Source organism: Hyperoodon ampullatus, assembly GCF_949752795.1.
Source record: "Hyperoodon ampullatus genome assembly, chromosome: 1".
Classification (NCBI taxonomy): domain Eukaryota; kingdom Metazoa; phylum Chordata; class Mammalia; order Artiodactyla; family Ziphiidae; genus Hyperoodon; species Hyperoodon ampullatus.
This window is the reverse complement of record NC_136914.1, coordinates 60,921,878-60,934,013: the sequence shown is the minus strand read 5'-3', so window position 1 is coordinate 60,934,013 and position 12,136 is coordinate 60,921,878. Positions and strand designations below refer to the sequence as shown.

At 53.9% G+C, this 12,136-nt stretch overlaps 1 protein-coding gene across 1 annotated transcript in view; it reads right to left on the bottom strand.

Annotated features, from left to right (window-relative positions):
- The window catches only part of LOC307057548 (cadherin-23-like), a gene marked incomplete at both ends in the record, with an annotated part of 199,415 nt that overhangs the window by 72,116 nt on the left and 115,163 nt on the right, over nucleotides 1-12,136 (bottom strand). Inside the window, 2 exons of the mRNA XM_079710714.1 lie at nucleotides 447-575; nucleotides 4,233-4,427. Of these exons, the coding sequence (XP_079566840.1) occupies nucleotides 447-575; nucleotides 4,233-4,427 (324 nt within the window). The remainder of the gene's footprint in view (nucleotides 1-446; nucleotides 576-4,232; nucleotides 4,428-12,136) is intronic.

Sequence of the window (12,136 nt, the reverse complement as noted above, 5' to 3'; positions counted from 1 at the left end):
GGCCTGTGGGGCGGATGGCAGGTGGCCGCCATCTTGGGCAGTGATGGCTGGCTGAGAGAGGCAGGTTGACTGACTGACCCGTGGGGGGCATGGCTGAGCCCCACTGATGTTTTGGGGAGCCTGTCTGAGTCCAAATTCGCTCTCCAGCCCAGGCTGGATTTTGCACGGGCATCCCCGTCATCTCACGTGAATCTTTCTGAACTGCTGCCCTTCACTTGCACTAGCCAGTCTTTGCTCAGAGCCCTCCAGGGATGAAGTGAGAGAACGAGGAGGTGGGGTGTGCTATAAGAGGGGGTTGGGTTTTCACTGTGCTGGGACACCCATCACTGCCATGCATAGGGGTTTGGGGGAGTAGGAAACGCCAAGGAGCCCATCCCACCAAACAGGGCCCCCATCCCTACCAGAGGTGCAGAGGGAAGTCTCACAAGGGCCAGGGAGGGTCTTACCGGAGGAGAATGCTCATAGATGTTGGTGCTGTAAGGCAGGTTGATGAAGATGGGGTCCATGTCCTGGACGTCTGTGATGATGATGGCCAAGTTGGCCAGGGTGGACAGAGGCCTGGTCTTGTCTTGATCCTTAGAGGACAAAGAATACACAGCCTTAGGTTAAGTGATGTTGTGGGCATGCACACACATGGACACACACACATGACACCCACATGCACAAACAAGTGTGCACATACGTACACACGTATTCCCACACTCCCCCAGGGAAGGGCATTAGCGCACGGAGCTCAGGAACTCTAAGAACGTTTAGTGATCTCTGACCTGTGCAGGAAAACACAAACAGGGTCCCCAAGGCACAGTGGAAGGTGGCTTATCCACTGTCACAAAGAAGGCCTGGGGTAGAGCCACATCTCTGGCCCCCGGCCCAGCCTAGGCCCGACTGCCTCCGACATCTGGTGGGCAGGATGACTGGCTTGGGGCAAAGAGATGGTGCTGCCCTTAGCTCCTTCTCTGCATTCAGTCAGGGGCCACTGCCCCCTCCATGCCCACTTCCTGCCCCCTCTCATCCAAGGGCAGCAAGGGAATTGACTAGGATGGGGGTTCCTCAGAAGAAAGGCCCGTTGACCACAGAGGGGGCTACCCTGGAACCTGTATCCCTGCTCTACACGCTGGGTTTACTGGTCAAGCAACTTTTCCTTTAGAACCAGTAGGGGGAGCTCCAGGGCCTGTGACATTTGTGGGACTCTGGGAAGGAATCCTGAGAGGTCATGCAGGCCAGTGGCCAGGCAGGCAATGTTTAAACCCTCTTGGCTGGAAATGTGGTCCTGTGAAAGCTCACCAAGAAAGGAAACCCAAAACCCATCTTCTATTACCCTAAACATGATAAACTGCTTAAATAGCTGCTGCTACTGAATAACAATAGCCAACAAGAACAGAAACTACATGCTGAATAGATTATATACCAGGCACTGTACTATACACTTCATTTGCTTTTGTAGGTATTATGTGCCCATTATTCAGATTTAACAGAGACTCAGAGAGGTTAAGTAACTTGCCCCGAGTCACACATCTGGTAAGTGTATAGCCAGGACTCAAACTCAGGTCCTTTTGACATAAAAACTTGCTCTGTCTTGATCTGGGACCCTAATATCAGCCCAGGTGCTAACTTGCTGGGTCACCTCGAATAAGCTCTCTCCCCTTTTGGAGTCTCAATTTCCTCTTCTGTGAGATGAAGGGACTCACTGGAATGACCTCTATGGACTCTAGGCCTTGTAAATTCTCTGGTTTGGGATTTGAGGAGTGACTGTCCTTGGGTTAGATCTCCCTTGGTCTGTCTGGGGTGATGTGAATGATGCAAGGCATTCCCCATGTTACAGCAAGCTTAGTGCCTGCTCCTGCCCTCCAGAGACACAGCTGCTGAGCCTTCGAGGAGAAGGAAGGGCTGGTTGTTCTACGAGTCCTCAGGGGCAGCCAGGGAGAGGATGGAGGGGCTTTGGGGATGGGTCGTGGGTACAGCAAGGGAGGGGAGAGTCTGAAGGCAGGGGGAGCTGGGCCCCTTGGACCACAGGGGAGACAGCCTCCCAGCCTCCAAGATGATGGGGCTCACAGTCCAGGCTTGGTGACCACCCATGGTGAGAGCTCTCAGCTAGGGACTGGAATGACCACTAGGCAGATAGGACCAGAGGGTGAAGCCTGGCAGGAAGTCCTTTGACCTCTGGGGCTGGGGATGCCAGTGGTTCTGATTTGCCATTACCAGGCTTCTGTGGGCTGCTGGCTTTGTCCAGGGTGGCACCTGCCCTTCCTGTCCCACACCTGTGGCTGCAGCCCTGCTGCTGCTGCCACGGATGCCCCCGTCCAGCCCACCCTGGACTCCATGGCTGGGGAAAGGGGATGGCAGTGGGCACATCTGGCTGAGCAGGCACCTGGCCAGGCTTCCAGCTGTCACTCTGGCACCTACAGCTTTCAGCAGCTTGTTCCCAGGGGAGTCCCACATTTCCCCACCCGCTACCCACCCAGTAGTGGCTGGGGACCCACACTGCTCCCTGCAATTCCACACAGGAGAAATCTCCTTGAGGAAATGCCCAGTGGCCAAGGGCACGGCGTCAGCCCTGAGAGGGACTTGTGCATCAGGTGGGGGAGCCATCAAGACCTAAGGGAGTTCTAGGGCCCCTCCTCTTCCACTGCTTCAAGGCCTGATCTCTGGAAGATTAATGGCAATTTAACTGCATTCACCATCCCAGCTTGAGCCTAGGCCTGGCACCCGGATTCATGCCTGTGCCCAGCTCTGCTCTCTTCCCCACTGGCCCAAAGCCATTTTTATGGTAGATGGAAAATATCCCACAGGGACAATTTCATAGTGAGAAAGATAGCAAGCATCTGTGCATTTCTGGGTCCAGGTGTGTGCAAATGGAGAGTGGCGGGAGGAGCACCACCCCAAGTGGGTGTGCAAGGCACTGCGGGAGGGTGCAGGTGGGTCCAAAAAGTGGATTCTGGTCTTGCAAGTCCCCTTGATCCCAGAAGTCAGTTTTACAAATAGCAGCACACACGTCCTCCCAGGCAACTAACACTTAAGCAGGGGAGAAGGAAAGAATGTGGGTGTCATCAGCAGTGGCCTCCCCAGGGGCCGCTGGACCAGGTACAAAGAAAAAGTTTGCATTTCCTGGTTTGGGGGGCCTCTCTGGATCTTGTCCAATCCTGGGGGAATGCCATCTTTCAAACTGGACCCTGGACCCAATCCAGTGTGTCTTCCCCTGGGCTCTGGGCTCTGTGACCTGCCAAGTGGAGCCCCCAGCACTACTGGAAGCCCCCTTGAAGTGACATGGGGCCAGGTGGTGGATGCTGTGTGTCAGGCTAATGGGTCCTGGAGGGTCAAGAGGGACTCCTGTGATTTGTTTCACTGTTGACCTGAGCTTTGTAAACAGAAATCTAAGGGACAGCAGGCCGGCTCTCGCCCTGCTGCCGGCTGAAGGCTCCAGGAGCAGGGAAGAGGGGCGTGCAGGGGAGGAACCCTACTGGGGGTGTGGCCTGCCTGGCCCCCAGGCCCTTGATAACAGCAGCAACAGAGTCCAAGCAGCAGTGATGTTCTGGAGACTCAGAGACTCCTGACCATGGGGGTAGTGGACTAGGGGGTCAGACAACCTGGGTTTGGGTTCCTGCTGCCCACTACTTATCAGCTTGTGAGTCTCAACAGTGTCAGCTATAAAATGGGATAGTTATTGCTCTCCCACCTCCCTCTCCTGACTAACTCATCCTGGAATTCCCAGGACTCAGCACGGTGCTTGGTGCAGACGGGTGCTCTCTTCTGTGTAAGAATCACCACTCTAGAGCAGTGGCTAGGATGCTTGGACCCTCTGGCCCCTGCATGTTGGGTGGTGTCAGGACACAGCTGGGTTGACACCTCTGTCCTGTGTCCCAGAGAGTGAGAGGACACCCTGCACTAGGAATGCCCCATGGGGTTACCAGTGCAGGCACTGGAGTCCAGCTGCTGGGTGATTGTGGGCAAGTCACTGAATTGCTCCTGTGCCTCGGTTTCCTCACCTGTAAAATGGGTCCCTTAATTCTTATGACATAGGGCTGTTGTGAGGTTTAATGGAGACAATCCATCTGAGGGCTCTGCACAGCACCAGGGACAGAGCACAAACCCTCAGTAACATCAGCTGTTGCTGATCACCAGCATCACCCTTGTAAGCCTTGACTAGCAGGGAACGAGGTTGACGTTCTGTGCTCTCTTTGAGGGTGGGAGGAGGCTGACATCTGGTTGTCTGGGCCCCCGGTGCCGGGACTCACTGTGGCATTGACGGTGAGCTGGTAGGCCTGCGTGGTCTCGTAGTCCAGCTCCTGGATCACTGTGACAATGCCACGTGCACTGTCGATGGCAAAGAACGGGGAGGGGGGCTGAAAGGAGTAGAGGACGCTGCCGCCTGCACCCAGGTCGGGGTCCGTGGCGTTCACGATGAAGATGGGCGTCCCCACGGGCGTGTTCTGGGGGTGAAAAAAAGCAAATAAAAGGGTGAGCTGGAGCTTGGAGCAGCTGCCTCCATCAGTGACTATTCCCCCAAAGCCCATTAACCATGTCCCTCCAGGCAACCAGACCTGCGGCTTTATCATTTTTATTCTAAGAGGGTTCAGAGGAATTTAAAATGCACCATCTATTTTTTTTTCATTTTTTTTGATGGCCTCCTGGTGGCTGTAACAGCACCAGTTCCAAAGATGATCTGCTCGTCCTGGAGTTCCAGATGAGGGTCTTTTGGTCCCCAACCCCCTGTTTCTTGGCGGTTTTGCTTTCACTGTTAGGTGCCCCTTGGCTGCCCAAGCCTCAGGCACGGGCTGCTCTGGAGGGCAGCCAGGAGTGTGCGTATTGGAGGTTTCAAGGGCAGGGAGCTGGGAGATAAGTGATATGGGGATGTGGCAGAGAGTCTGGGGACTTTGCCTGGCCCACAGAGATTACCATGGTTTGCCCATGGGTGGGGCATCTACCTGCCATGCCTGGGCCATGGCAGCCTGTAACCAGAGAAGCCCAAAAAGCCTGCTCAAACATCACCACCTCCTGGGAGCCTTCCATGATTCCCTCTGCTATACACTGTGTATAGACAGACCCCTGTCCCTTTCTGACTTGGGGTTTCTTGTTAAACGTAACTTCTTCAAAGAGGCCTTCCAGACCCCTAAGCCAGGTCAGCCCCTACCATGCCCCCAACCCCTGCCACTATTTATATTCAGGGCCCCACAGCACCCTGGAATGGTTCATCAGCCACAATTCTTCTGTAATTCCCCGGTCAGTGCCTGTCTCCATCATAGAACATGTGCTCCATGGAAGCCTTAGGGCTCTATCTGCCTTGCCCAGCACGGTGCCTGGCACATGGCAGGTGTCCAGTAAATACCCTTTATGAAGACATGAACGAATCTCTATGACAGCATTTAGCACATTGTATTCTAAGTATCTGCGTATTTGCATCCTCTGCCCAACTGTCAGCTCTCCTCACCACTGCGCCCACCACAATGCCTGGCATGTAAGCCATGACTGCAAAATTCTGCGTGAGTAAATTTATTCCTAACTTAGTGAGCTCTGGACACATCTGAAGATGGGCAACTTAACGAGGCTCTGCCCAGAGACAGAAAGGAAGAAACAACCCTTGCTCCCGTTGACTGACTGACTGTTATGTGCCATGTCTGTGCAGTAGGCTGCACCTGTCAGCTCTGTAACACGCAGATTTCTAGGTGGTTGCTATTATCCTATTTTTGAAAAGGACGTTGAGGCTCAGAGAGGTTAGGTAACTCACCCAAGTCACACAGCTAGGCAGTGGCAAAGAAGGCCTTGAATTCAGGTGTAGTTAATTCTAAGCCTATGCTCTTAAGCTCTATTCTAAACACTTCTCTAAACCTTGATGGCAGTTCTTTCCCTAACTCTTCTGCACGGTGCTGAGGTCACCTGTCAGCATGGGTGGTATCCCCTAGCCAGGAGTGAGGGATTGGACTGAAAGTTCCCTGAGGGCAGAGACAACATTCCTAGTCCTCTGTGATCTTTCTACACTGGAACAATGACTGGGTCCCTTCTGACACCTGCAGGGCTCCTTCCAAGGAGGGCATTCATATGACTGCCCCCTCTCCGTGCTGCTGGCCATGACCCGGGCCCTGGGTCACTACCTTGAGAAGCTTCTTTCTTTGGGGACCACTCTCGGGTACACTGTCAGCCCTTCCCTAGGACTATCTGCTGGAGGCAGGGGTGTTCTCTGTAAGGTCCCTAGTCAGTCTGGAAAGGGCCTCCAGAGGACAATGTCATGGAGTTGCCATTGTTTCTCTCTGAGTGTGCTGCCCCTCCCCCATCAGGCAAGTGTCAGCCTGAATGGACAGGCTCAGGTCCTGTCCTTCTCCAACCAGCAGTAAGGACAGGGGCAGATGGGCAAGGCCCCTCTCCTCCATACCACCCATGATGCCCCAGTGCGCTTCTGCATAGGACACGGGCCCTCGAGGTCCTGCGCTTTCTCCCCCTCCACACTTCATTTCCTGGCAGGCATCGCATCCTGGCCTTTTGGCTAAGATCACGTGTAGTTTCTTTTCTTATCAGTTTACTATTTCCTGGCAGGTAGAGCTATTTGTACTTCTCCAACCCAGCAGGCTCCCTTACACTTCTGAGTTCCTGAACCTGCTTTGCCTTTGCTAGGTCTGCCCTACCCATCTCAGTGGCTTGGAAAACAGATGCTCTCTTTCCCTCCAAAAGAGCATCAAGTATACAAGGGGGCAGACTGGACAAGTGCTAGGATTTCAGGGATGGAAAGACCTCTGTTGGAACCCGAGCCTCACTGTGTGTCTTTGGGCTAGTTACTTAATCTCTCTGATCCTTAGTCCCCTCTCTGTAAATCGAAGTTAATAATATCGCATAGGGTTAATGTGAAGAGTACTCGAGCTCATGAGTGTAAACTTTCCAGCACATAATAAGTGCTTAGAAGATGGCAGTTGTGATTTTATTGTCTGAATGCCTTCTAGAGGATGGCAGACAACAACACCTTCAAGGGTAGGGCAGGGAGGCATAAAGAAACACGATGACTATTAATGATACTGCACTGGGCATTCCCTGTCTGCAATCCCCAGATCTACTGAGTACCCTGCTCTGCCATGACACTCCCCGCCCCGCCTCCCCCGCCCGGGGCGGCCTCAGTGGACTGCATTCCTAGGCTCCCTTGCGGGCTGGCTTCTGCCAATGGGAAGGGCTGGTAGGAGCTCAGAGTTTGGGGAGGAGACAGGAGGAGAAAGAGTTTGGGGCATCACTTCGCCCATCCCTCTAGCTCCAACCCAGCAGCCCCTCCTCCCTGGCCCCAGTTTTCAGTGGGCTCCATCCCCTCTCCTTGCCCCTCCAGCCCTAGGAGTAGAAAGAGCTTCCCAGTGCTGCTAGTCTCTGGTGCCTCAACATCCCTTAATGTCCCCCTAGGCCTGCGCCCCCTCTGGAAGTTGTCTCTTCACCGAAATGCCTTTATCAGAACTATCCGAGATGAACTGTTTCCTGGGGGACCCTGATGGACACAGGTACTCTGCAAGGACCTACCCTGAGCCACCACGTGCAAAACCCCAGAAACTGTACTCCTCGGGTGCTGGGCTCAGCGAAGCCAGCCTCCACCCCAATATGCCACCACGGCAGCACTGGTCTTGAGGAGATCTTTATGAGGTTCTCAGCTAACCTACAGCTCTCTCTCTTCCCCCGTCTCCCCATCTCTAGGTCCAACATGCACATCACAGGAGTGCCAGCATCAGCCCCAAGCTCCAGAACAAAGCATGCCATCGAAGCCTGTAGTTCCTGCCACGAGAGGGATGGACATGTTCTGATTTCAGAGTGACCAGCCCCCTGTGAGGCAGCTAGACAGCACTTCAGAGTACATGCCATGTGGAGCTAGTGCCCAGAGGAGAGGGACGGCTCCTGCGAGAACATCAGCTCTCTAGCCCCCTGCCTCAGGGAGGAGAGGGTATTTCACCCATCCATACCGAATGGTCCAGGGTGAAGGCTCTGATCAGAGGATTTAAGAGCAAGATCCAAGAAGACAGGAAAAGGGGGAAGATAAGGGATGGTCCTGTGCCTGACCTTCTTGGATTATGTTTCATGCCCTGCAGTGAAAACCTATTCAATTTCTGCATAACTTAGAAATGGTTTTAAATAGGCCTGGCAAAGAGCTGGGAGGGGTGGGATCTGAGGCAGGGGTGGGGGGGGTGCTTGGAGGCCAAGGAAGCTCCTGAGCATGAAGGCCAGGCCTGACCACACACCCCTCAGGGATGGCTTGAATGTAGAAGCTGGAAGGAACCTTGGAGATTAGCCAGCCTAGTCTCCCCATTTTATAGATGGGAAAAGTGAGGGGATGCGCGTCCATGCTCTCCATCTCACAGGTGGTTAATGGCAGAGCTGTGACTGGAAATTGAGTGCTCTGACTCATATATAAGTGCTTTTCTCACCTCACCCGGAGACACCAACCACTGCCTCCCTGCCCACCCGCCTTCCAAGGAGAGATGCTCTTTATACCCACAGCTCTGCTCAAAGGGATGGATCTAGGTGTTCATGTTTGTACCAAGTGACTTCAGACCCGGGCCACATGCGATTGGTCCAGGGGTAACCACCTGACTCAAGCAGGCCAATCAGATGGGGCCTTGGAAATTCAATCAGTTTTCTGTGGGGAACTGAGAAAAAGATTCTTGCTACCTGGTTGGGGTGGAGTGGGCACCATGACAGGCCAGAAGTCACACAGGAGCCACAGTTACAGGGTGGCGGAGGAAGCCCATCTGCAGTGAGAACGGAGCACGGTGAAGCAGAAAAGCAGAGACAAGGGTCTCTGAGGGCCTCCCTGGCCCCCGCCTTCACAGGCCCTGTCTGGCCCTCCCTTCCTGTCCCTGGCTGTGGTGCTGAGACACTGTCCATGCTGTCCTTCCTGTTGCTACCACTTGCTCACTCTGCCCTGCATGGGTCTTGGCTCCTTGACCCACTGGCACCCCCAGAACACATCCAGCCACGGGCAATTCCTCCTCACCCCACAGCTCTGCCGCAGGCTAACCCTGCCCCTCGCCTGCTGGGATTTGGCCCCTTTAATGCTCACAGCTGGGCCACGGAAAGCAAAGCTCATGGCCAGTGAGGCCTGGAGGAGGATGACCCAGAGAGCCAGTTTCTGCCTGCCTGGAGACAGGAGACCAGGGAAAAGGCGCCCCTACACCCTACGATGTCTGGCCTTGGAGTTCAGGGTCTACGGAACCATAGCCAGGTGGGCCTGGGCTGTGCAGGCAGGGCCAAAAGGCCTATTTCGGCTGGAGGGTGGCAGCCCCATTCTAGGGCAACTCTGGCTCCACCTTTTTGCTGGAAAGGAGCAGCTGGTCTTGGGAGGAAAGCCCCCACAGGGCATGATTACTCCTGTTCCTAAAACAGGCCTCTTAGCCCACTTCTCTGTCCCAACTCTGCTTCCAGAGCCCCTTCTTCCACTGCATCCCCTGTCCAACCCCATCCTCTCCCTCACAGCTTCTGAGCCATTTCGAGGGAAATCTCCCCAGATGCACCGCCCATGCTGTCTGGGGTCCGGGGAGTGTGTTTAGGCACCATCCCCTGCAAATCCCTTGCCCCTGCTAGGCCGTCCCTCTCAGCGAGGGGCCCACTCCACGCAGGTCGCAGACAGGGCAGGCCCCTGCCTCTTCCAGCTCACATTTAAGCTCCACATCACTTCTGATGGACCTGCTGTAAATGAGCCACCCTGTGCAATTCAGAGACAAATAAATCTTTTTGCTGCTCTTGGGGTGACAAGAGAATAGACTCTGGCAAAGTTCTACCGTGCAAGGGATCTTGTTCGTTAATAATAATGATAAATAGCTCACTTCTCACACGCAGTGTGAGTCACATTACACTCCGGGCTTCTACAGAGGTGGCTCAGGGTACTCACTGGAACAGGTGGGGGGGGCACGGGCAGCGAGGGAGGAAGAGGGCCAGACAGAGAGGCAGAACGCAGGACAGGGGAAACAGAGGTGGAGAGAGTGTAAAGCAAGGGGGAAGGAGACGAGGGGAAAGGCGGAGGGAAGACCACAGGGGGACAGAGGAAAATAGGATGGGGTGATGAAAGGGGCTGAACTGGGGGCCGAAGGGAAATGGGCATGGGAGGGAGAGAGTTTGTGAGAGAAGAAAGAGGGAAGAAAGTTGGGGAGAAAGGAGAGGAAAATTTAAGGGAGCAAAAGACACATTGCGGAGGAAAAGTTGTGAACAAAGGAAAAGAAGTATTATAAAAATTCAAAGCAGCAAGAGAAAGGAAGATGGGAAAAAGGAAAAAGCACGCCATACTCTCTCATCTTTGCAGGGCACCCTCCTTCCACGCCCGTTAGATTTATTCTCAACCCTGGACCAAACCTCGGAACAAGCCCGACCGTTTCCACCATAGGTGCCACCTCTAAAGGCGTTATTAATATTTATGGAATGCTTGCTAGATGCGGCCACAGTCTTTAATATCTTATTATAAAGCCTGTTATAAAATGCATTAGTAATAAATTCCTGACAGATGGAGTTCTGACAAGGTGAGGGCGCCTCGGTGGCTCGGAGCTGGGAACAGACCCTCCTGGGCCAAGCTTGTGGCTCAGAGGCTGGGCTGCTGGTCCCTGAGGCAGGGCAGGGCAGGGATTCAACTCTTCATCCATCAGCATTTTTACAAATTGTATCTCATTACCTCCTTTTCCCTGATGGGGGAAATGGGAGCTCAGAGAAATGAAGCAACTTGTCCAAAGTCACACAGCTTGTGAGTGGTGGGAGAAGGATTCAAAATCAGGTCACCTCTGTGTCTCCAGACCTTGGGGACCCTGCAGATGAGGGTGGAAAGTGAGCTCAGGGCCCCTGCTCAAGCAGAACTGGTTCATTTCCTCTGTGGAAGGGCTGGGGATGACAAGGGACCCAAAGATGGGAGATTCAGGTTGGCAGGATTAGAGAAGAGAGGGTTGGTGGGGAGCTTTAGCCCAAAGAGAATTTCAGAAGGAAGAAGGTATCTCAAAATTTGCATGCTTTCACTGGGGATAAGGAAATGGGCTCCCACTGTGACAAGAAGAATTAAAGTCATAAGTAGAGACCCTTCTGACGGGGGTGGGAGGGGTGGGGTGGTACCAGGGCAAAGTGGAGGTACCTGTGCCTTGGTTTCCCCTGAATGCCAAAGAGGTGCTTTTTCACTTGTGACTCTGGAGCCAGGGGCCTCCTGGGGTGCTTGGGGAGGGTATGAAGTTTGGGAGGCTTTGTGGCATTCCAGCTTATGGGGGAGGGGAAATGGGGTCTGTGAGAGACGTGAGCTGTATTTCTTTCTCAAACAGGCGAGAAGGCACGTGTGGGCACCAGCTGAGAGCAGAGTCCAAGGAGAGAAATGGTGCAGGGAAGAGAACCAGGAGAGGCAGTTGCACACCAGGCCTCCATGGATGTCTCAGATGGCCCCATTCTGGTCGGGAGAGGGCACATGGTGTGTGCACACACCCACACATGTACACAGTGCTCCAGCACCTCTCTCTGCAGAGGAGTCTAGAAGGCATCATTTTACAACATCTCTTCTGTCGACCAGTGTCTGTTCTCTCTTGGGTGAGGTGCACTGGACTCTAAAAAGTGTTGGGTCTGCTCTGAGTGCCAGGCAGACTGCCAGGTGGAGGTGCACGCTCTGTGGGCAGGAGGAGCACCAAAGGGCTGGGGCCCAAGTCCCACACATCTCACATGGCTTGAGCACTTTCCCTGGGCTGGGCTGGCCTTCCAGCTCCTCCACATCTCCATGGAACCAGTTCAGTGCTCTCCCATCTCTGAGGCCCTGCTCCTTCTCAGCCTCTGGCTGTGTACCGCCTGTTCTGAATCCCAGAAAGACCTCCATCAAAGTGCTTACCTAACGCCCATCCTGACTTCCCAAGTTCCGCTGGTCTCTTCACCTGCTGGCGTGATCGTGGACGTGCCCTTCTCCCTTGACTCCCACTCCTCATCAATCACCAGGGCCTGTCAGTTCTTCCTTCAACATTCCTCAAATCCTTCCCCTTCTCTTTGTGATTTACCTTGGCCACCACTGAAGTCCTAGCACTGTCACTTGCACATAGAAAGCATTCAATAAATGTTTTAACAGAATCGGGACTTTCTGTTAAACGTGGCAGATTGAACACACCCATTGATTTCTGGTTTTGTCCCAACCCCCTCACCAAAATGACAATATGGAAATTAAAAATGCATAAATCCATAA